Source organism: Sus scrofa, chromosome 7 (genome assembly GCF_054392235.1).
Source record: "Sus scrofa isolate SSC_HxYL_T2T_F1_AM1 chromosome 7, Sscrofa_HxYL_maternal_Yorkshire_Landrace_v2.0, whole genome shotgun sequence".
NCBI classification, from domain to species: domain Eukaryota; kingdom Metazoa; phylum Chordata; class Mammalia; order Artiodactyla; family Suidae; genus Sus; species Sus scrofa.
Window position 1 is genome coordinate 114,630,005 of NC_139389.1, and position 26,958 is coordinate 114,656,962.

The following is a 26,958-nucleotide window of genomic DNA, read 5'->3' on the forward strand; positions in this document are numbered from 1 at the left end:
AAAGGTGAATGAAATATATGAGAGCTAGAAATGTATAAGGGGGGCATAATTTCAAGGTACTCATGGAGGAAAACTGAACTAAAGAAAGGCTGCAAAAAAAAAAAAGCCAATAAAAAGTAAACTGGAAGTTTAGATGGAGCTAGAGTTGTGGAAAAGGAGCATGGAAATTGAAAGACCAATATAATACCATTGTAAAAAAGTTCAGAGTGGTTTACATCAAGATGTACATCTGAGGCCAAACAACATTTATGTCTTGTCTAACACCAAGACTTACACAAAACAAGGCTACAATTTGACCTGGGAATGGGGGGTTGTAAAGAAGTTAAATAGTAAGGCACATTAAGATGGGATAAAGATCAACTGACAGTAGTTTTAAAAAATAAAAAAAAAATTAAAGAGAATGTACAGATACCCATCCCAGCTCATTCAAGATGTCAGAAAAAGCAAATACTAAAGCAACCCTCTGCCAGAAAGTACATTTTAAGGATTTGCTGCACAGATTTCCAAATGAAAAGGAAAAGAGGTATAGGTACACATTTCTATGGGAATTGGGTAAAAAATATTAGTATTGAATTCAAATTCAAAGAGCAGAAAGATATTCCAAATTCTTGTTAAGTCATATCCTTAAACTTATTTAACTCAAAGCTTTTTTATTCTCTTAATAACAGACAGATTATTCCTTTGCCTGGATTAATACAAGGGCTTTATGAATAATTTTTAGACTTAGGTAGAAAATTAGTATAAACACATATGCAAATACCAACATTGCAAAACACTATAAATATGGTAGGCCAGGGTTTTTTTTCACTCTGACTTCCAAATGGAATGTGGCCATGCATCAATTAGTTATATTTTTCCTCTTTTAATATTTTTTGGGAATAATTTACATGAAGAATATTTGCTTGAAAACAGGTATTTCACCAAAATTGCATTTGGTTTTTCTCTCCTCCCATAATGAACATTTTTATGATAACCATAGTTAGTGAAATATTATGAGAAATGTGTATAGAGAGTATCTCCAAAGATGTATTACACACAGCAGCATTTTCTCTTCCCTGTATTGTCTCAAAAAACGTTTTAACCTCACCATGAACAAAGATACAAATATTAAAGTGAAGCCATCAGAGGTTTCACTGATATGTAAGTACAAAAGGTTGTGTTATCTAGAAACATACCTCTGTGAAGTGTTCACATTGAATAGCCATAGACACAAAGTGCCTGAGAAGTAAGATCAATCTCTAATTTAAATGAGAGTTCACAATTTCAGTTAAAGAAAGATAAAAAACCTAATTTCTATGATTATTTGTTCATAATCATTAGCACTTCACTGCAGCTATATCTTACTACACAGATGTCTGTCTCTCTGTCTGAAGATTTCTAAAGAAAAACTCCTCAAACTGCCACAGAGACATTTTAGTTTCTAGTAACCTCATAGTTTCAAAATATTCTTACATCTTAGCTAAATCCTTCCTGCTGCAGTTTACATCTCTTAAGATGAAAACGTTTCTTTGTTAAAGTGTGTTGAATCATTCGGCAGTCAGAACAGAAAAAGGTAGAGATGTTAACCTGAGAGCAACTGCTGATAACACTGCCAGACTCAACTGAGGTTCTAAGGAGAGATAAGACCGGGTTAAGTGGGCTTCAAAAGCTTTAATGAGAGCCAAATTTTTCATGACCATAAAAGTATAAGTTAGAATAGTTCTTGGAAATAATTGTTCCAAGGGATTAAAATAGGATGGATATAAAAACAGACTGGTTGTCCTGACAACTACAGTGTCCTTTAAAAGGGTACTCTAGGGTGACTGATTTGGCAGTAGATAACATTTTCATGGTGGAGGCAACACGAGAAAAGGCTTGGACTTAGTTCTCTATTTATGGGAGCGAACGGTTCTATCCCATATTAGAATTCACCTCTTAAATGGGCCCAAGGCTTGGTGTTCTTATGAGCTACTCAAGCAATTATAGGTTATCACATGATAAAATGACATGAAAGAAAATCCTGGGAATATGAGAGGTATAAAACCAAAGAGTTAATACCCAAACAGCAAAGCTGATTATTTTTTTCTAGAAAAGTATTTCCAGTGGTTTAGCCATTATGGTAGCCGAAAGGACTGATATTTTGACAGAGCAATTTTCTATTCTTAATAAAAACTTGACCTCTTTACAACTTCAAGGAATAGATCCCAACAAAGTGAAAAAAACAAGTTATTTCCAATTTGCAAGACCCAATGAAGTTGATTGTGGAGTGCTGGTTCATTTTGACATGTGATAAGATAGTAGGAACACAAGCTTGAGTTTCACAAAATCCATTCCCATTTCTAATTTACTATCCCTTATTGTAAGAAACAACCTACCCCACTGCTTCCCAGACTCAGCTGCCTAACTGTAAAAATGGGTTAATTACCTCACTTGGTTGTTTTAAGGATGAAATGTGATAATACACATAAAATCCTGAATATTAGCAAGCCTTCAAGAAATATTAGCTTCCTTCATTACCCTAAGAGAATTTCAAAGACAATGTGGTTGAAGAGTTGAGCATCATCTCTTAAGCACAAAGTCAATAGTTTCAATAGGAAATAAAGCAATTGTGTAATCTCTTCTGGTTGATGTTATGTGACTCATCTAAAGTAGGAAAGAGTACGTGTGTATCAAAGTCTTTCCAGACATTATTAGGGAGAACTTGAAGGACTTTAATCTGGAAAGATAAAGAGGGGAAAGATTCTCCTATTGCCAATTAACCTAGTATCAAAAAGATAGTGAAAATAGCTTTGTTAATAAAGGACATCATCAGAATAGTTTGGTAGAGTAATTCTGAGTTGTTAACACTTCATGTTTGTTTCTGTGTCTTGAAGAGGCAAAATTAAGAATAAATCAACCTGATGTTTGTTCTCTTTCTGACTGGTAGAACAGACCTAAGTGTCTAAAGTAGATATGATAAGGGGATATATGGCTTCTGATGAAGACAACATAATAAATGGGATAAAGAGACAGAAAGCTAAATCTGGGCTATCCATTTGTCCATTCATGCATTGGCTCTCATTCATCCACCTACCCAAACATTCAGTGAGTATGTTTATTTCGTATTTTAATATAAAACATGTTGCTAAATGCAGTGAGAAAACAAGAGTCTATAACACAAGATATTAAAACAACGTAAAAAGATACATAGGCAGTTAGAGGAAAAGGCGGTAAATGGCAAATGTCATGAAATTATACCCAAAAAGTTTTAGTAGTAATGGGGTGGTAAAAGGAAAAATGTTCCCATCAAGAGTGATAACAATGATAGTTTTCACATAAAGAGAAGGAAAAATGATGGGGATCTTGTAAGAGTTTGAACATTATTTGTTCAGCAGTGAGAAATCCACAGAAGGTAACTGAGCTGAGGAGTCATGGCTCAAAGCTGTGTTTAATGAAGATTCATCTGGCAGAACTGATTAGACCAGCAGCTTTATGTGTGTGCATATGTGAGATTTTCCAATGAAACATTGCGTAGAGGTCAATTGTGGGGGTGTGTTTCAAGTAATTTATTATCAAAAGCTCAAGATCATATTTGAGAATGATTTACTTTTTTATAGTAATCTAAGCATATGCAAGGTTATTCCTAAAAGATGTCACCCTTGCCAAATACTTAATTAAATAGCAGAGAAATATATGGAGGATAACTGGGGTTCAGAGAATGATGTCAATTTGAACACACACGCTGGAGTGTGCCAGCTTGGGAAAGTCACCTGCCTTGGGGGCTCTGACAGGCTCATAGGTGAGGATCAGTTAAGTAGAGAGCAGAGACTAGAGGTTAAGAAGATCTTGCAAAAAGAGAAGTTTCTGCAGTCTTTGAAGACATAAAGTAATGGAAAGCTAAATAAGACAGAGTAGTCTCAATGCAGAGGGAGAAGTAGATATGCAAGAAACCACCAAGGAAAGCAGTTGCAGGGGACAAGGAAGTGGGAGGAAGCAATTTTTCTTTCAAATCGGAAGTGTAAAACAGGATTTGAATGCTCTCCAGAGAGCTTTCAAGTTAATAAACTAAGAAAAATTTCCTTAGAGTTTCAAATTAAAATTTCATAGCTATAAGGCAATAGAAGCTTCATATACAATATGTTGCCATTCACTATTTTTAAATATTTACATTTTAAATTTCCTGGCATGTATGTTTATTCTAAGCAACCGCATCTGGATATCAAAGGCATTCTGGATTCCAACTTAATAAAGAATAATCAGGAGTTCCCGTCATGGCGCAGTGGTTAACGAATCCGACTAGGAACCATGAGGTTGCGGGTTAGGTCCCTGCCCTTGCTCAGTGGGTTAACAATCCGGCGTTGCTGTGAGCTGTGGTGTAGGTTGCAGAGGCGGCTCGGATCCCGCGTTGCTGTGGCTCTGGCGTAGGCTGGTGGCTACAGCTCCGATTCAACCCCTGGCCTGGGAACCTCCATATGCCGCGGGAGCGGCCCAAGAAATAGCAACAACAACAACAACAAAAGACAAAAGACAAAAAGACAAAAAAAAAAAAAAAAAAAAAAAAGAATAATCAAACTTCAAACATTTATTCAAGAATTCAGCCATAAATTGAAGCTTAAAATCTACCACAGGTTACTACTCATCTGAAAATTGAGTTCACTGGAAGGATAGAAATAATTTTTTTGTTTTTACATCTACTAGGTGTAGAGAATTAAGTCAGCAACAGCCTGTGTGTCTGCACTTCAATTTACTTATCTCATTACGCTCCAGCCACGTTCTTTCCCACTTTAGCTCTTCACAAACATGGTTTCCTCTGCTGGGACCACTCTGCCATCACCACTTGCTTGGCTAACGCCTACTTACTGTTATGCTATAATTCAAACTGGATGAATAAAATTTAAAGAGAGGACTAAAAATAAACAAAGGCCTTATAAACGACTAAACCAATAAAGGCTATTTACATCTCAGGTTCATTCATGACTCATGTAACTTCTTTAAATTTAATTGCTATCCTTAAAGAATACCAAATGTGTATACACAAAGGTAAGTAAATTACATTCATTTTGAAAATAACACATTTCACACATTTTAAGAACTGTATCGGTGCATTTCAAAGTTAATCTTAGTAAACTGAAGATAATACCCATATATTCTTAACTTGCTAACAAATATCCAAAAATGAGCATATGTACCCAAAGAGGCTGGAGCAGGCTGGAGAATTACTCGACATAAAGAGAACTGAGAAGCAAGTGCAGAGAAACTATTACAAATCTCTCATTTCATAATTTCATTGGTATATTAGTTTGCTCTGTATGCTATAACAAATTACCACAAATTTAGTGCCTGAGAACAATGCAGATTTAGGATATTACAATTCTGCAGGTGAGAAGTTCTATATGGATCTCATTGGGTTAAAAATCATGCTGTCAGCAAGGCTGCATTCTTTTCTAGAGGTTCCAGGAAGAATCAATTTCCTTATCTTTTACAGCTTCTTCAGGCTTACCACATTGCTTGGCTTATGGCCTTCTTCCTCCATCTTCAAGGCCATCAATTGTATATTGAGTCTTTCTTACATCAAATCATTCCTTCTCTGCATCTTTTACTTTCAAAAACACTCATGACTACACTGGGTCTAAACAGATACTGCAGGATACTTGAACATTGCTACAAAGTTTCTTCTGACATGTAACATATTAAAAGCTTCTGGGGATTAGGATTTTGGTATTTTTGGGAGAGGTGGGCTGGCATTATTCTGGAAATTAGTGATTATTATGTACACAACAAAATAGAAAAGAAGGATTACCTTAAAAGAACTCAAACATAGCAAAGATAAGCTTTGAATTTAATGAAACATTTAGTAACCTAAAAATTCATATCAAATCTTTTTTAGCACATGCAGCTTTATCTTTATCTCTTATGACTATATTATTTTGTAAATTTTTTAAATGATTTTTATTTTTTCCGTCATAGCTGGTTTACAGTGTTCTGTCAATTTTCTACTGTACAGCAAGGTGACCCAGTCACACATACACATTTACACTCTTTTTCACACATTATCCTCCATCATGCTCCATCGTAAGTGACCAGATATAGTTCCCAGTGCTATACAGCTGGATCTCATTGCTTATCCTTTCCAAAGGCAATAGTTCGCATTTTTAACCCCAAATTCCCAGTTCATCACGTTCCCTCTCCCTTCCCCTTGGCAACCACAAGTCTGTTCTCCAAGTTCATGATTTTCTTTTCTGTGGAAAGGTTCATTTGTGCCATATATTACATTCCAGATATAAGTGATATCATGTGGTATTTGTCTTTTTCTGACTTACGTCACTCAGGATGAGAGTCTCTAGTTCCACCCATGTTGCTGCAAATGGCATTGTTTTGCTCTTGGTTATGGCTGAGTAGTATTCCACTGTGTATACATACCACATCTTCCTAATCCAATTATCTGTCAATGGACATTTGGGTTGTTTCCATGTCTTGGGCGTTGTGAATAGTGCTGCAATGAACATAGGGGTGCATGTGTCTTTTTCAAGGAAAAGTTTTTTCCAGATATATGCCCAAGAGTGGGATTGCTGGGTCATATGGTAGTTCTATATTTAGTTGTCTAAGGTACCTCCATACTGTTTTCCATAGTGGTTATAGCAATTTACATTCCCATCAACAGTGCAGGAGGGTTCCCTTTGCTTCACACCTCCTCCAGCATCTGTTATTTGTGGACTTATTAATGATGGCCATTCTGACTGGTGTGAGGTGGTATATCATGATAGTTCTAATTTGCATTTCTCTAATAATCAGTGAAGTTGAGCATTTTTCCATGTGTTTGTTGGACATCTGTATTATCTTATTTGGAGGAGTGTCTATTCAGGTCTTTTGCCCATTTTTCCATTAGGTTGTTGGGCTTTTTTGCTGCTGAGTTGTATAAGTTGTTTGTATATTCTAGTTATTAAGGCCTTGTCAGTTGCACCATTTGAAACTATTTTCTCCCATTCTGTAAGTTGTCTTTTTGTTTTCATTTTGGTTTCCTTTGCTATGCAAATCTTGTCAGTTTGATTAGGTCCCATTGGTTTATTTTTGCTTTTATTTCTGTTGCTTTGGGAGACTGACCTGAGAAAACATTTGTAAGGTTGATGTAAGAGAATGTTTTGCCTATGCTCTCTTCTAGGATTTTTATGGTATCATGTCTTATGTTTAAGTCTTACAGCCATTTTTAGTTTATTTTCATGCATGGTGTGAGGGTGTGTTCTAGTTTCACTGATTTGCATGCAGCTGTCCAGGTTTCCCAGCACCACTTGCTGGAAAGACTGTCTTTTTCCCATTTTTATGGGAAATGCCTCCTTTGTCAAAGATTAATTGACCATAGGTGTCTGGGTTTATTTCTGGGTTGTCTCTTCTGCTCCATTGGTCTGTATGTCTGTTTTGGTACCAGTACCACACTGTCTTGATGACTATGGCCTTGTAATATTGCCTGAAGTCTGGGAGAGTTATGCCTCCTGCTTGGTTTTCGTTCCTCAGGATTGCTTTGCCAATTCTGGGTCTTTTATGGTTCCATATAAATTTCTGGATTGTTTGTTCTAGTTCTGTGAAAAATGTCATGGGTAATTTGATAGGGATTGCATTGACTCTATAGATTGCTTTGGATAGTATGGCCATTTTAACAATATTAATTTTTCCAACCCAGGAGCATGGGAAATCTTTCCATTTCTTTACATCCTCTTTAACTTCCTTGAATGTTTTATAGTTCTCAGCATATAAATCTTTCATCTCCTTGGTCAGGTTTATTCCCAAGTATTTAGTTTTTAGGGGGTACAATTTTAAAAGGTAGTGTATTTTTTTATTCCTTTTCTAACATTTCATTGTTAGTATACAAAATCAAGACTGACTTCTGAGTATTAATCTTGTATCCTGCTACTTTGTTGAATTTGTTGATCAGTTTGAGTAGTTTTGGGGTTGATACCTTGAGGTTTTTTATATATTGTATCATGATATCTGTATACAGTGACAATTTTACCTCTTCCAATTTGGATAGCTTTTATTTCTTTTGTTTGTCTGACTGCTGTGGCTAGGATTTGCAATACTATGTTGAATAAAAGTGGTGAGAGTGGGAGTTCTTTTCATGTTCCAGATTTTAGTGGGAAGGCTTTCAGCTGATCTCCATTGAGTATTATATTTGTTATGGGTTTGTTATAAATGGCTTTTATCAAGTTAAGGTATGGTCCCTTTATACCCACTTTGGTAAGAGTTTTTAATCCTGAATGGATGTTGGACTTTGTCAAATGCTTTCTCTGCACTACTGAGATGATCACGTGGTTTTTGACTTTTCTTTTTTTAATGTGGTGTATGATGTTGATTGGTTCATAAATGTCGAACCATCCTTGTGAACCTGGGATGAATCCCACTTGATCTAATGACTATATATATATATATATATATATATATATATATATATATATATTTGTGTGTGTGTGTGTGTGTGAAAAATATCCAAGCCAAAAAACTGCTTGAAACAATGTGCGGAATAATAGGTAAATCACAAGTGGCAGAAAAATTAAACCAATAAATAAATAATGTACACATAAAACATAAATGATGCAACCCTGTCTTTCCCTAGACTAGGGAAGATGTTAGGAAAGATTCCTTCAGTTCACAAGTCCCTCCTGTTTCTGTCCCACAAATGAATTCTAAGAAATTATCCTCTGTTCTGCCATCACCACAGAATGAGGGGTATAGAGATTCAAAAGAAGAGCAAGAAAAAAAAAATAGAGAAATCAGCTGAAAGGAGTTTCTCAGAGCACTAGGAAACCAAAGGAAAACCTTTAAAAAGTTGAGATCACTACTGCCACAGACAAATCAGGTAGATGAGAACCTGTGGAAAACCAGTGCTTTTGTAGAGTCAATGCCATGAAAAGAACAGCAATTTTAGAGAACTGAAAAAAAATAAAATAAAAAAAAACCTGAGTTATATCTCTTTTATACAGTAAAAACACTTATCCTCAGAGCCATTTATAAGGCCAGAATGACAAATGTATAGTATACTAGCTTCATCATTGAGCTGACTCCCTATACCTTTAGTATCCATCAGATGTCAAGTGTTATCCTTTGGATATTTTGCAAAATAAATAAATAAATAAATAAATAAATAAATAAATAATAATAATATAGTCATGAGAGAGGTTCTGGCTTAAAACTCACATAGCTTTTAATAAAATAGATCTTCCAAAGTCTAACATGGCAAATCCAGTAACTACTTCTCATTGCTTCCATCCTTTTCTTCAAACAGGTATTGAGCATATACAAGGGAAGGATTAGTTAAAATCTAATCACAAATGTTGAGGAACTAACTGTCAAACTAAGGAAACCATTTAAAAAATTGTGATAAGTGAAACTATCCCAAATAGTACTGTATTCAAAGTGTTAAAAGGTGATGGAAGAAGAAATGCCTAACTCTTGTCCTTTCTCTTTCCAAGATTCATCTCTCCACCTTTACTTCTGACCCCATTCACTCTCATATTTTCTACAATTAAGCTTTCTTTCATTTGTTCAATGTCTCCCAATCCTGAATCCTTCTACTCAACAAATTTTCACAAAATGAATAAGAATACAAATTAGTTGAATACTTCTACCATAAAATGCAATACACGTCTGAAGTAGTACGAAAGACAAATATTGTTACCTAATCCCAGAGTGTCAACAAAATGTAAACCACTCTCTCTCTTTTTTTCTTTCTTTTTTTTTTTTTTTTTTTTTGGTCTTTTTAGGGCCACACCCCTGGCATATGGTGGTTCCCAGGTTAGGAGTCCAATCAGAGCTGTAGCCACCAGCCTACACCAGAGCCACAGCAATGCGGGGTCTGAGCTGCGTCTGTGACCTAAACCACAGCTCACAGCAATGCCAGATCCTTAACCCACTGAGCAAGACCAGGGATTGAACCTGCGTCCTCATGAATGCTAATTGGGTTTGCTAACCACTGAGCTGCAATGGGAACTCCCAAAATGTAAACCATTCTGATTAAAGGACTTAACTTCTGCCAAATATTTGCTGACTTGTCTTTTGGTTAGGTAGAATTAAATTTGGTTACACAGAGTCTATTGCATTTTTTTTTCTTTTTTTTCGTCTTTTTGCTATTTCTTGGGCCGCTCCCGCGGCATATGGAGGTTCCCGGGCTAGGGGTCCAATCAGAGCTGTAGCCACCGGCCTATGCCAGAGCCACAGCAACGCAGGATCCGAGCCGCGTCTGCAACCTACACCACAGCTCACGGCAACGCCGGATCGTTAACCCACTGAGCAAGGGCAGGGATCGAACCTGCAACCTCATGGTTCCTAGTCGGATTCGTTAACCACTGCGCCACGACGGGAACTCCGTGTTTTTTTTTTCAATAAACATAAACAATATGGCTTCCCTATTAACTATGCCCCTCTAATGTTCTTTCATTCATTCACTCACTTAGTCAGCAAATATTAGTTAGATATATCTACTATATGCCAGGTTCTTTCTAGGCTCTGGGGTATTGAACAAAAAAATAATTTAAAAGACCATTACTTTCATGGAACCTCCATCTAGTAGGTCCACTCAACTAAACATATATCTCAACTGTGAGTCTTACCAAAACTCACTGAGGCAAGAAAACAAGATATTTTTGGCCCAGGACAGTCTTCTGAATGCTTGCCACAGCCATAGTCATCGCTAATACAAGAGTTAAAATTATTCAACTATAAGAAAAAAAAAGTAGGGCAATGATGCACCTTGTCTCCATTGCCCACTTCTTGGCTAAGGCACTGGTGCTAATCAAACAACCAACCTGAGTAATTAGTCCTCTGCTCCAAAAACATTACTTACTTCAGTAGCTAAAGGTCTATTTCCTTTCTTCCACATCTTATTAGCACTTTCTTTCCCTTTTATACAGAAAAGATAACTCCCGAACAAAGAGTCCTTGATAATGGCTTACTTCATCATTACATGTACATTCCTAGTAAGTGATATAAGAAAGGGAAAGGCAGATCTGAGAAGCCTAAATCTACAGTGACTGCTGCTGAGAATTAGTGTCTTTCTAGGCATTGTATCTATCAGAGCAATAGGGAAGTGATGAAGACCCCACAGAATCCAACAAAGCCAAATGAGTATAACACCTAGCCAAAAACAAGACATTGGGTAAGAGATAAATTTTCATGTTTAAGAGAAAGGGATTTAAGATGTCAATCTCTAGTTACTTTAGAAAGAAAAAACATGTACACTAAATAGTCACAGTCACAATCATAAAGTGCCTAGAAGCAAAGATGGACTCTTTAATTAAGAGTTAATAATTTCAGTTTAAGAAAAAATATAAGAAAATTGTTTGCTGTATTTGTTCATAATAATACTTCATAAGCAAGAATGCAGCTAAATCGAACTATACAGATACCCCTCCTTCTAAAGATTTTTTTAAAAAGAAATCCTTCCAGTATGCACATAAAGTCTAATTTTTAGTAAACCTCATAGTTTCAAAGTATGTGTTCTTACAGAGAAAAACTGGCACATAGAGGAACAGTGAGTTATCAGAATATTAAGATGGCAGGCAACAGCTGGTTTATTAAGAAATTATTAAAAATAACTAGTAACACAAATTAAAATATCATAATAGCTAAATTCTCCTAGCTGCAGTTTACATCTTTTTACTCTTTGTTGTCATTCACAACAACAAAGAATTTCTAAGTCAATACTTACTAAACTTCTAAGAAGTCTAGGACTTCTCAAAAGATTTCCTCTCCTTTTGGAACACCCAGCCCCAACCTACAGGGTTAAAATAGCCCAGGGAACATAAGATAATTCAGATCTACAAATTTAGCAGCACTCAGTGATAGAGACTCCTTGTATGTGAGCTTAGATTAACCTGGCACATGTCAATAATATACTAAACCAAACTACAAATATTAGTGCAGAGAAGGACAATCCCAACAAGTGAGAAATTTCTCTGTCATGTTTCACACACAAATAGGTTAACCTTGTTTTACCTAACAGACAAGTTTGTAAGATAATTAAGGCAATTAAATATAAATTTCTATAATGATTAACTTCAGAAATACCTAAATTTAGGGAGTTCCTGTTGTGGCACAGCGGAAACAAATCCGACTAGTATCCATGAGGATGCAGGTTCGATCCCTGGCCTCAGCAGGTTAAGGATCTGGCATTGCCTTGAACTGTGGTGTAGGCTGCAGACGCAGCTTGAATCCCACACTGCTGTGGCTGTGGTGTAGGCCAGCAGCTGTAGCTCCATTTTGACCCCTAGCCTGGGAACTTCCATTTGCTGCAGATATGGCCCTAAAAAGAAAAAAAAAGAAATATCTAAATTTAATCATCAGTTTTACTGTCCTTCACCCCTTCTATGTAAAACATTGTAAACAAATGCTGAAGTATGCAAGAAGAAATGGCTATGCAGTTAAGCCCCAGAGAGAAACCTTCCTCCTTCTCTCATTCTTATAGAAATCCTGCTGCATCTTTCAAGAATTAAATCAAAAGATGTCCTACGAAAAAAACCTCCCCATATAGGCCTCAATGGATGTAATCAAAACTTCCCTTTTCACCAGGGAATGAAATGGCATTTCTAGCAATGTATTTATTTCATTCTACCTCATAATAAACATATCTCTAAGTATACAACTATAACAGCCTTTGCTTGGTCATTATTCGCATTAAGTCCTCATGATTTCTGAATGACCAGATAGCACCTAATACAATACATCTTACACCTACAAGGCAAGGAATTATCATATTGTCACTCTGTTACAAAAGTTTGAGTCTTCCTAAGATTTTTTTTTTAAATAATTTTAAGGACTAGATAAAAATAGGATTCCTCTAGCACTCCCACTAAATCAGCCTACTTCCTGACTTTGCTCTTGCTCTTAATGGCAATCCTTTCTCATTCACCCACACTGTACGACCTTTCACTAATTCCTCCACTGTATCTTTTGCATTTGTTGTCATTACCAATATCCTTTGTCAGTCCCTCTTTTACTGTGACTGAGACTATTACAATAGGCTCCATACTCAGTGTATTTCTATAATCAATACTAAGACGGGATCTAAAAAGAGAGTTTCAAAATATTTGGAGGAAAAAAAAAATCACACACAAACACACGTGAACATGGAAAATTCTAAAACCACATTTGGGGCCATAAAACAATTCTCAGTAAAGGATCAAAATTATGAAGAGTATGTTTTATGACTGCAAGGGTACTACATTTAGAAACTGATAATGTAACATCTAGAAAATGCTTAATACTCTGAAATTAAGTATAACGCTTCTTAAAAAACCATAGGTAAGAGAAAAAATCACAAGAGAAATATTTTCTAACTCAAAATGATAATAAAAAGATAATATACCAGAATTTGTGGAATGCAATTAAAGTATTGCTGACATGGAAATTTATGACTTTAAATGACTAAAGTCATAGGAAAGAGAAGTATTAAAATGAAGCTTGAAACTTAGGAATCCAAGAGAAGAATAAATGATACACAAAAGTAGTAAAAGGAAATAAAAATAGCAATAGAGGTCAATAAAACATGAAAAAAGGCATACAATGGAAAAAAATTAAATTCAAAGTTTTTCTCAAAGATAATAAAAAAATTTAATAAAATCCTCAGCAAGATTTACAAAGAACAAAAGAGAGAAAACAAATTACCAATATCAGGAAATATAATAAGAGAAATCAGCACAGATCTTATAGAAACTAAAAGAATTCAAAACAAAAATATTATGAAGAATTTTAAGTCAATAAATTTGACAACCCCTATGAAATGGGAAAAATATCTTAAAAGGTACACATTAACAAAACTGACTAAAGAAGCAGTAGAATTCTGAATAGCCATACATTAAATAATTTGAGTTTAAAATTAAAAACCTTCACAAAACAAAAACTAGAAGCCCAGAAGATTTCATTGATGAATTCTATCCTACATTTAAAAAAGTAATACAAACTTTACACAAATGCTTCCCAATAGTATAAGGGAAAACGCAAACCAATTTAAGAGTCAGTTACACTAACATTTAAATATGACAAAGACATTACAAGAAAAGAAGCTACAAATCAATATTCCTCATGAATACAGACGCAAAAATTCTTAACAAATCATTATTAAACCAAATTTAGCCATATGTAAAAGGAAAAATATATTTTGACAAAGTAGAGTTTATCCCAGGAATACAAGTATATGTTAATATGTACTGAAAGTCCTAACAATTTAATTAAGAAAGGAAAAAGAAAAGGAAGAGAAGCAAAACTAGCCTTATCTGCAGATGACATGATCATGTACAAAGAGAACTCTAAGTGCAAAGAATAAAAAACAATAACTAAAAGCTACTACAACTAATAAATGAACTTAAGGTTACAGAATACAAGTTTAATAGACACGCACACAAAAAAATTGCATTTCTAGCTACTAGAAAAGAACTTGGAAAATCAAATTTTAAATGCTATTTCCTAAAACTTCATAAGTTAAAAAAAAAAAAAAGGAATATATCTAAAAAAGATGTGCAAGAGCTATTGGCTGAAATCTACAAAGCATTAGAAGAAAAGTTAAAGAAAACATAAATTAATGGATAAATACACCATGTTCATTGATTGGAAGACTCAAGATTAAGATTTCCATTCTCTTTTTTTTCAAATTTAAAAATTTTTAAATTTTTTTCATCTTTTTAGGGCTGCACCCGCAGCACATGAAGGTTCCCAGGCTAGGGGTCAAATCAGCTGCTGGCCTTCACCACAGCCTAGAAACACCAGATCCAAGCCACATTTGGGACCTACACCACAGGTCATGGCAATGCCAGATGCCTAACCCACTGATCGAGGCCAGGGATCAAACCTGTGTCATCATGGATAGTATTCAGATTTGTTTCCAATATCTATTCTCAAATTAATCTATACATTTATCATAATTCTATTAAAACATCAGTAGATCCTGTTTAAAAAAACGACAGGCTGATTCTAAGATGTACAAAGGAATTCAAGTGCTCTAAGATAACAAGGGAAGCAATAAATATTTACTAAATTCAAAAAGTAGATATAAAAACCATCAGCTTGAGAGATTATAACCTTTATACCTCACCTTCTGAGGCTTTTATGAAAAAGCATGGCATTTGATATAATTATCTATATGCACAGATATTTGGTTCTTTGGGATTTCTTTCCACTGACAGTTTTATGACTTTATAATACAATATTGCTTATTTCTTACGCAAAGAAATGACTGACGATATTGATAATATTTACTTAAAGAAAAATAGTGTTGTAATCTAATATTAATTAGTAAGTAGGCTATAACATATAGCATGCATACAGAACATACAATGTTTTGTTTATAAGTTCCATAATTAGATTTTATTGTTACTGTCATTAAAAAATATTGGAGTTCTTGTCATGGCACAGCAGAAATGAATCCGACTAGGAACCATGAGGTTGCGGGTTCGATCCCTGGCCTCACTCAGGGGGTTAAGGATCTGGTGTTGCCATGAGCTGTGGTGTAGGTCGCAGAGGCAGCTGGGATCTGGCGTTGCTATGGCTCTGCATAGGCCAGCAGCTACAGCTCCAATTAGACTCCTAGCTTGGTCACCTCCATATGCCACCGGCACGGCCCTAAAAGGACAAAAAAAAAAAAAAAAAAAAAAAAAAAAAATTCGCAAAGGCATCCCTGACTGTTACTACCGGCTTAATTTACATCTTTCAATTGCACTAGAGCAGCAATTCTCAAGGGACGTGTGTAGATGATCCAAGACCCCTTAATAATAACATTGTTAACTGTCTTTTTCATATTCAATTTCCATGAATATAAAATGTCGATATTTTAGGGGGTACATGCCAGGTAATACAACAACATATGAGTTGTGAAGCAAAAATGAAAATGTAACTGTCTTCTTTTAAGACAGCAATTAAGGAGATTTACAAAAGTTCAAAAAACAATGCCACTTCAATTTTCTTGTACTGAAAAATAAATTTCATTAATTTTACTCTAGTATGTAATGAGTTTACAATTATTTTAAAGAAATAAATATTTTCAAGTACTCAGTTTTAATAGGTAGATAGTGACATATATAATGTACATTAATAAAAGCTCTTTGAGGTCTCAAAAGTTTTAAGAATGTAAAATGATCCTCACACCAAAAATTTGAGAATCACTCAAGACAGTAATAAACAATTTTAAGTGGTACATGTGGAAAGAATAATCCTTATTATTAAAATAAAAACAAAAAAATTATTTTAAAAAGAACAATCCTATGTTAAAGCTTAGTTTTTCTTAGAGGGACACTGTAGGACACCTCTTTCTGGTTCTTAATAAAGTTCAGCAAGAAAAAAAAAAAGGCTAAGAACAACACAACATAAAATACACACAGGATTCCCATACATGATGCTGTTTCCTTCTTCCCATCATACAAATCCCTGGTAGAACTGAACATAATATACTTAATGTTCCAAGACTCTTGTCTAACTTTTAAAGTTAAGTATTACCTACACATTAAACCCTGCTCCCTGCTCTCTCAAACTAGCCTTCACTTACTTTTTTCACCATTGTACTTAAAATCTAATATATTACATAATTTATTTACTTTTCACATTTATGTCACCCCCACTCAATATAATGTAAACTAAACAACAGTAGGATATTTTTCTGCTTTATTTACTGATGTATTCCTAGAACCTATAATACTGCCCAAGGTAAAACAGACACAAAGTAAGTATTTGTTGAATGAATTAATGGATATTTTACTGAAGTACTGAAGTAAAATAAAAACTTTAGCATTTTGCCGGAGAATAATAAACATGTCTTACCAAAGAAGCAGGTGCAAATGGCCAAGAGACACAAATGGTATCGATGGACACAGGACGGATATACAGTAGTTGAAGGAGAAATTCTCAGGGAGAAATAGTTTTTTCTTCTAGACCCAGAAATGAAGATAAGGAGACAAGAGACAAGGAAAGGAGAGGAATTTGGAAATTCTGTGGTTTGAACTAGAAGCAAGAGAAATAAGAGTTTTTTCTGTTTTTCCTCCAACCCTAAGATGCCACAAATATAAACAAAGAAAAATAAAACATAACACACCTCTCTTCTCCCGATGTATTTCTTCCAGAAGCTGTTCCTGTCTTTCTATCTGTTCAAAGAGACACTGGAGCTCAGATTCCTTGTTTTCAGTCATATTCCTGAGCTGCTGTCTGCATAGCATCAGCTGGTGCTGGAGACTTTTCTCTCTGTTTTCTCTCTCTTTCAGTTCCTCACAGAGCCATTGAAGTTTTGTCTAAAAATATGACATTTACATCAAATTTTTTAAAAATATAGAAAACAGGAGCATTGCAAAACATGTGAAAGACATGATAATTTGAACAAATATAGACAATAAATTCAAGCAAAATTATAAAATACTCATAATATTTTAATTTACATAATGGTTTTTTATCAGATAAAATTTGGTGCAGAAATGATTTTTTTTGATTTTTATAAAATATTGGCATTTTTATAAAATATTCTATCATTTTTGCAAAGTGTGAAATAAAATTCATATTTTATGGTAAGACAAGAAAATTTAAACATAAATTCTCCACCGTTTGGTCTCTTCTCCCCCCTACCACCACCACCACTGTGCATTGTGTATTCACTTACTCATTGACCAGACCCACCCACAGGCAGGAATACCTGCTCAACCATAAAGAGTAACATTCTCCTAGCATCAAAAGACAGCTCCTTAATAGGTAATATTCCTTCTTGATCTTGAAGAGGTCACATGACCCATGTAAATGTTAGATGTGGATTATGGAAACTGTCAATAATACATAATTTGATATATAACTTTTGGTCTCAAAAAACTTATATATCTTGATTTCTATTGAGTAGAATAATTCTTAGAGCTTTCTGAGTTGTTCTTCCCAGGTTATAATCCTCAAATTTGGCTACAATAAATTTTCCACTCCCTTCTTAGATCAACTGACAAAAGGCAATACTACAGAAAAGTTTGGCCTACTTAACTTACAGTTGTAATATAATTAGCTCTCTAATTTCATAATATAATATAGTAAAAGCATCTGAAAATCAAAAACACCCCATATAGACATAGAAACTTGTTATAAGGGAGTTTAGTTCAGAGACTGAAAGTAAAATAAAATTCCTAATAACGTTTTCTAAAAATGTATATGGCCAAAGGTTCAGCTAATCAGGTAGAGAGAAAGAGATTCTCTACAGCATAAGGTAGATAATGTCGACATTTGTGCACATTTAAAACTAGGAAATTTAATTGAAGTAACTCTCTTTTCCATGGACTCAAATTTTACCAACTCATATTTAGATATTTAAAGCAAGGATGAGAAAATAAATCTTTCTTCTACCTTCAATAGAACAGAATTTGTCAGCACCTTTCCAAGTGATGCTACCCTCTAATTTCTAGTTGATCTTATTTTTATTTAATTTTATTTTTTGACCACATCCAGAGCAGTGATTGAATTCAAGCTTCAGCTGCAACCTATACCAAAACTGCAGCAATGCCAGATCCTTTAACTCACTGCACCAGGCCAGGGACTGAAACCGTGCCTCTGCAGCACCTGGAGCTACCGCACCACAGCAGGAAGTCCCCTATTTAATTACAGATACTCTAAATATTAGTCTTCATCTGAAGAAGCAAAACAGAGGAAGCCCTGATTAGAAGGGAAAATGAAATTAAGCTAAGGGACAATTTCCCTGTATAGCACACAACCACAAACAAGAAAGTTCTAGGCCTCCAGAAGCTAGGAATTTCTTAGGGCATGCCACAGTTTTTTAAGTGTAGCCATAACATAATCATACAGCCTATGATGAAGCAAAACTGGGATATGGCCCCTAGACTGGGGATTCCCCACATATGTCAGCTTTCAAACATCCCCAGAAATGAAAAAAAAGTACAGTTCCTTTGGTCAGATGATCTGTTTAACAGATAGTGACATAGAATAAATATCACCATTAGTCAAATTACAGAAAAACTGTACAATAACATTGTAAGGTGACCAATGCATAATATGTTGGGTGAAGGAAAAATGGAAATCATGCTTGTAAAGGCATGGTTTATTAATAACAAGCCCTTTGGATCACACTACGGTTTGTGTTAATGAAGTAGCTTAGGGTGGGGCCCCCCAGATGGCCTCAGGATGAAATGGATGTGTTCACCAGCCTGGAAGCTCATCAAATCCTCATTGTTCTCAGGTTTTTTTAGAGCTTAATTTCCAGTCCTCCCCTGCCTGCCTCCCATCCCCCCTTTGGGTGGGACTGTAATTTCCAACTCTCTAATGACTGGCCCCATCCTGAGGCCACCTGGGGAGTAATAGTTGTGGTGCAGCAACTTTGGAAAACAATCGAACTTTCTTCAAAAGTTTAAACACAGTTACCACACAACCCAGCAACACTCTCCTAGGTAGTGCCTATGAGAAATGAAAACATGTGTTCATGCAAAAACTTGTACTCAAATGTTGACTGCAGCATTATTTATGATTGCCGAGAAGTAAAAATAATCCAAATGAACATCAACTGGTAAATAGATGTATAAACTGTGGTATATTCAAATAGTGAACAGTTATTTAGCAAGAAGAAGTAATGATGGATGAACCTTGATAACAGTCTGCTAATTGAAAGAAGTTAATCATAAAGGACCACATACGCAATTCTATTCATAGGACATTTCTAGAAAGGACAAATTTATAGAGATAAAAAAAATCAGATTACTTGTTGGATTATAACTATGGGGATTGTGGGATGAACTGATAAGGATGTGATGGATGGTCAAGACGGGATTAAGATGGCGAATAGAAGGACTGGAGCTCAACTTCTCTCCTAAAAACAACTAAAGACTGAGCACACTTCACCCAAATGGACCGGAAACCTTAAAAAAGATACCCTACTCCAGAAGAAAAAGAGGAGGGCACACCAAGAGGTAGGAGGGGCAATTTCGTGATATAAACAACCCGACACCTCATGGGTGGGACCCTCCACAGACTGGAACTAACTGGTTCACAGAGACTCACCTACAGGAGTGAAAGTTCTGAGCCACACATCAAACTCTCATGTGTGGGAATCTGGCATGGGGAGAAAGAGCCCTGGAGCATCTGGCATTGAAGGCCAGCAGGGCTTGTGCACAGGAGCTCCACGGGACTGGGGGAAACGGAGACCCCATTCTTAAAAGGCGCACACAGATTTTCATGTGCACTGAGTTCCAGGGCAAAGCAAAGTCTCCAAGGGAATCTGGGTCAAACCTGACTGCAGTTCTTGGAGGACATCCTGGGAAAACAGGGGTTAACGTGGCTTGTTGTGAGGAAAGGCCATTGAAAGCAAAGCTCTCAGGGAATATTCAGCAGCATTGCCTTTCTCTAGAGGTGGCCATTTTGGGAAAATCTGGCCCCACACATCAGTTAGCTGCTGAGAAGCCCCAGGGCAAACAACAACCCAGGTGGGATCACAGCCCCACCCCTCAGTAAACAGGCTACTGAAAAACCCCTCAGGCACACAGCTGCCTCTAATCCCATCCAGAGACTAAGCCCCACCCACCAGAGGGATTAGAAACGGCTCTACCTACCAGGGGGCAGGCATCAGTCCCTCCCATCAGGAAGCCTACAGCAAGCCCCCATACTGACTTCAGCTGCAGGGGGGCAGAAATCAGAAGTAAGAGGGGGAGTTCCCGTCGTGGCGCAGTGGTTAACGAATCCCACTAGGAACCATGAGGTTGCGGATTCGGTCCCTGCCCTTGCTCAGTGGGTTAACGATCCAGCGTTGCCGTGAGCTGTGGTGTAGGTTGCAGACGCGGCTCGGATCCCGTGTTGCTGTGGCTCTGGCGTAGGCCGGTGGCTACAGCTCCGATTCAACCCCTAGCCTGGGAACCTCCATATGCCGTGGGAGCGGCCCAAGAAATAGCAACAACAACAACAACAACAACAACAACAACAAAAAGACAAAAGACAAAAAAAAAAAAAAAAAAAAAGTAAGAGGGGCTACAATTCTATTATCTGTAAGAAGGTCACCACACCAAAAACCTATAAAAATGAAAAGACAGAGGACTGTAACTCAGATGAGGGAGAAAGAAAAAACCCCAGAAAAACAGCTAAGTGAGGAGGAGATTCTTAGCCTCCAGGAAAAAGATTTTAGACTGTTGATGCTGAAGATGATGCAAGACATTGGAAATAAACTGGAGGCAAAGATGGATAACTTACAGGAAAGACTGACCAAAGAGATACAAGATATAAAACTTAAACAAGAAGAGATGCAACATACAATAACTGAAATAAAAAATTCACTAGAAGCAGCTAACAGCAGAATACAGGAGGCAGAAGAATGAATAAGCGAGGTGGAGGACAGATTAGTGGAAATTAAGGATGCAGAACAGAAAAGAGAAAAAAGATTGAAAACAAATGAAGAGAGTCTCAGAGAACTCTGGGACAACGTTAAATGCAACAACATCATTATTATAGGGGTGCCAGAAGGAGAAGAGAGAGAGAAGGAGACAGAAAAAAATATTCCAAGAGATAATAGCTGAAAACTTCCCTAACATGGGGAAGGAATCACTCACTCAAATCCAGGAAGCACAACGAGTACCATATAAAATAAACCCAAGGAGGAACACACCAAGACACATACTAATCAAACTGACCAAAATTAAAGAAAAAAAAATCTTGAAAGCAGGCAGGAAAAAGAAACAAGTAACATACAAGGGAACCCTGATAAGGTTATCGGCAGAGTTTTCAACAGAAACTCTGCAGGCCAGAAGAGAATGGCATGATATACTTAACGAGATGAAAGAAAAAAACCTCCAACCAAAATTACTCTACCCAGCAACGCTCTCATTCAGATTTGAAGGAAAAATCAAAACCTTCACAGATAAGCAAAAGCAGAGAGAATTCAGCAACACTAAACCAGGCGTACAACAAATACTAAAGGAACTTTTATAGGAAGAATAGAACAAGAGAAGAAGGGAAGAAAACAAAGCAGCAAAAATAAATCCAAAAAAATTAATAAAATGGCAATAAGAACATCCATATCAATAATTACCTTAAATGTGAATGGACTAAATGCCCCAGCCAAAAGACATAGACTGGCTGAATGGATACAAAAACAAGACCCATATATATGCTGTCTTCAAGAGACCCACTTCACTTCAAGGGACACACACAAATTAAAAGTGAGAGGATAGAAAAAAATATCTCACGCAAACCAGGATCAAAAGAAAGCTGGAGTAGCAATACTCATATCGGACAAAATAGACTTTAAAATGAAGAATATTTTAAGGGACAAAGAAGCACATTGCATAATGATCAAAGGATCAATCCGAGAAGATGATATAACAATTTTAAATATCTACGCACCCAACACAGGTTCACCACAATATGTAAGGCAACTGCTAATAACCTTAAAAGGAGAAATCGACAATAACACAATCATAGTGGGGGACTTTAACACCCGACTTACAGCAATGGATAGATCATCCAGACAGAAAATCAACAGGGAAACACAGGCCCTGAATGAAGCATTAAACCAGATGGACTTAACAGATATTTATAGGACATTTCATCCAAAAGCAACAGAATACACATTCTTCTCAAGTGCACATGGAACATTCTCTACGATTGATCACATTGTGGGCCACACATCAAACCTCAGTAACTTTAAGAAACTGAAATCATATCAAGCATCTTTTCTGACCACAACACCATATGATTGGAAATCAACAACAAGAAAAAAACTGCAAAAAAACACAAAAACGTGGAGACTAAAAAACATGCTACTAAACAACCAATGGATCACTGAAGAAATCAAAGAGGAAATTAAAAAATACCTAGAAGCAAATGACAACAAAGATACAAGACTCGAAAACCTATGGGATGCAGCAAAAGCCATTCTAAGAGGAAAGTTTATAGCAATACAAGGCCACCTCAGGAAATAAGAAAAAGCTCAAATGAACAAACTAACTTTACATCTAAAGCAGATAGAGAGAGAAGAACAGACAAGATCTAACGTCAGTAGTAGGAAAGAAATCATAAAGATCAGAGCAGAAATCAATGAGATAGAAACAAAGAAAACAATAGAAAAGATCAATGAAATGAAAAACTGGTTCTTTGAAAAAATCAACAAAATTGATAAACCCCTAGCCAGACTTATCGAGCAAAAAAGAGAGAGGACTCAAATCAATAAAATTAGAAATGAAAAAGGAGAAGTAAGAATGCACATCAAAGAAATAGAAAGGATCATAAGATACTACTATATGCAACTATACGCCAATAAAATGGAAAACCTAGAAGAAATGGACAAATTCTTAGAAAAGTATAATCTTCCGAGACTAAACCAAGATGAAAGAGAAAAGATGAATGGGCCAACCACAAGAACTGAAATTGAAACTGGGATTAAAAAACTTCCAACAAACAAAAGTCCAGGACCAGATGGCTTCACAGGCGAATACTATCAAACAATTAGAGAAGAGCTAACACCTCTCCTTCTGAAACTATTTCAAAAAATTGCAGAGGGAGGAATACTCCCAAACTCATTTTATGAGGCCACCATCACCCTGATACCAAAACCAGACAAAGATACCACAAAAAAAGAAAACTACAGGCCAATTTCACTGATGAACATTGATGCAAAAATCCTCAACAAAATACTAGCAAACCAGATCCAACAATACATTAAAAGTATTGTCCATCATGATCAAGTGGGATTTATCCCAGGGACACAAGGGTTCTTCAATATCTGCAAATCCATCAGTGTGATATACCACTAGATGAACAAACTAAAGAATAAAAACCATATGATCCTCTCAATAGAAACAGAAAAAGCCTTTGACAAAATCCAACACCCATTTCTGATAAAAACCCTTCAGAAAGTGGGCACAGCAGGAACCTACCTCAACATAATAAAGGCCATATACGACAAACCCACAGCAAACATCATTTTCAATGGTGAAAAGCTGAAAGAATTCCAACTGAGATCAGGAACAAGACAAGGATGTCCACTCTTGCCACTACTCTTCAACATAAAGTTTTGGAAGTCCTAGCTATGGCAATCAGAGAAGTAAAAGAAATAAAAGGAATCCAGATTGGAAAGGAAGAAGTAAAACTATTCCTATTTGCAGATGACATGATACTACACCTAGAGAATCCTAAAGACTCTACCAGAAAACTGTTAGAGCTCATCCACGAATTTGGCAAAGTCGCAGGATACAAAATCAATACACAGAAATCAACGGCATTTCTATACACTAACAGTGAAAGAGCAGAAAAGGAAGTTAGGGAAGCAATCCCATTTACCATCACATCCAAAAGAATAAAATACCTAGGAGTAAACCTACCTAAAGAGACAAAAGACCTGTACTCTGAAAACTACAAGCTACTGATGAAAGAAATCAAAGAGGACACAAATAGATGGAAAGATATACCATGCTCGTGGATTGGAAGAGTTAATAGTATCAAAATGACTATACTACCTAAGGCAATCTACAGATTCAATGCAATCCCTATCAAATCACCAAGGATATTTTTCACAGAACTCGAACAAAATATTTTAAAGTTTGTTTGGAAGCACAAAAGACCCAGAATAGCCAAAGACATCCTGAAAAAGAAAAATGGAGCTGGAGGCATCAGGCTCCCAGACTTCAGACTCTACTACAAAGCTACAATCATCAAAACCGCATGGTACTGGCACAAAGACAGAAATATATAGATCAGTGGAATAGGATAGAAAGCCCAGAATTAAACCCACGCACCTACAGTCAACTAATCTATGACAAAGGAGGCAAGAATATACAATGGAGAAAGGACAGCCCCTTCAATAAGCAGTGCTGGGAACACTAGACAGCCACATGGAAAAGAATGAAATTAGAACATCCCTAACACCATACACAAAAATAAACTCCAAATGGATTAAAGACCTAGATATAAGACCAGACACTATAAAACTCTTAGAGGAAAACATAGGCCAAACACTCGTGGACATAAATGACAGCAACATCTTCTCAGATCCACCTATCAGAGTATTGACAACAACAACAAAAATAAACAAATAGGACCTAATCAAACTTCAAAGTTTCTGCACAGCAAAGGAAACCCTAAACAACACAAAAAGACAACCTACAGAATGGGAGAAAATCTTTGCAAGTGAATCAACTGACAAGGGATTAATCTACAAAATTTATAAACACCTTCTACAGCTCCATACCAAAAAACCAAACAAGCCTATGAAAAAATGGGCAGAAGATCTAAACAGACAATTCTCCAAAGAAGACATACAGATGGCCAAGAAAAACATGAAAAGATGTTCAACATCACTCATTATTAGAGAGATGCAAATCAAAACCACTCTGAGGTACCACCTTACACCAGCCAGAATGGCCTTCATCCAAAAGTCTACAAACAATAAGTGCTGGAGAGGGTGTGGAGAAAAAGGAACACTAGTACACTGTTGGTGGGATTGTAAATTGGTGCAACCACTGTGGAAAGCAGTATGGAGATGCCTCAGAAAACTAAACATAGAACTACCATTTGATCCAGCAATCCCACTCCTGGCATCTATCCAGAGAAAACCATGACTCGCAAAGACACATGTACTCCAATGTTCATTGCAGCACTATTTACAATAGCCAAGACATGGAAACAACCTAAATGTCCATCGACAGAGGAGTGGATCCAGAAGATGTGGTACATATACACAATGGAATATTACTCAGCCATTAAAAAGAACGAAATACCAGCATTTTTTGCAACACGGATGGACCTAGAATCTATCATGCTAAGTGAAGTCAGCCATACAATGAGACACCAACATCCAATGCTTTCACTGACATGTGAAACCTGAAAAAAGGACAGACTGAACTTCTTTGCAGAACAGATGCTGACTCACAGACATTGAAAAACTTATGGTCTCCGGAGGAGCCAGTTTGGGGGGTGGGGGATGTTCCTGGGCTGTGGAATGGAAATCCTGTGAAATCAGATTGTTATGATCATTATACAAATACAGATGTGATAAATTCAAAAATAAATAATTAAAAACAATAAAAATACCATTGTCTGAAAATGATTTCTTGGATATGAGACCAACAGCAAAGGAAACAAAAGAAAAAATAGATTAAATGGACTGCAACAATATTTAAAACTTTTGTGCATCACAGGACACTATCAGAGTGAAAAGGCAGCCCACAAAAGGGGAGAAAATATCTGATAAGGGATTAATATCCAGAATATATAAAGAACTCCTGCAACTTAACAACAACAAAAAACCAATTCCAAATGGAGAAAGGACTTGAATAGACCTTTCTCCAAAGAAGATACATAAATGGTCAATAAGTATAAGAAAAGATGCTCAACACCACTAATCCTTAGGGAAATGCAAATAACAACACCCAATAGAATGGCTATAATCAAAAAACTAGAAAATAACAATTGTTGGCGAGGATGTAGAGAAATTAGGGCCCTGGTGCACTGCTGATGGGGATGTAAAATGATGCAGCTAGCTGCTCTGGAAAACTGCTGTGCAGCAGTTCCTCAAAAAAATCCAAAAAAACAATCACCATGTTATCCAGCAATTCCATTTCTGGATATATACCCAAAAGAATTGAAAGAAGGGACGCAAACACATTTTTATGCACCCATGTTCGCAGTAGCATTATTCACAATAGCCACTAGACACTTCTCCTAAGTGTCCACCAATCCACACGCCCCAAATGTGGCATGTCCACTTAGTGGAATATCATGTGCCTGAAAAAGGAAGGCAATTCTGACACATGCTACGACATGGGACAAACTTAGAAGACATTCTGCTAAATGAAAACAAGCCAGTCACAAAAGACAGATACTGTATAATCCCACGCATGCTGGGTGCCCCGAGTAGTCAAATTCATCAACACAGAAAGTAGAATGGTGGTTACCAGGGGCTGGCGGAGAGAGGGATGGAGAATTATTGTTAATGGTTGTAGAGTGTCGGTTTGGGAAGACAAAAAGTCCTGGAGATGAATGGTGGGGATGTCTGCATGACAATGTGAATGTTACTTAATA

General features: G+C 36.3%; 1 protein-coding gene across 26 annotated transcripts in view; it reads right to left on the bottom strand.

The window, feature by feature from the left end:
* CEP128 (centrosomal protein 128) overlaps positions 1-26,958 on the bottom strand; it is a 414,256-nt gene that overhangs the window by 199,481 nt on the left and 187,817 nt on the right. For all 26 annotated transcript variants that reach the window (XM_084969948.1, XM_084969954.1, XM_084969945.1 and 23 more), the window contains one exon: positions 17,021-17,213. In XM_084969948.1, the coding sequence (XP_084826074.1) occupies positions 17,021-17,213 (193 nt within the window). The remainder of the gene's footprint in view (positions 1-17,020; positions 17,214-26,958) is intronic.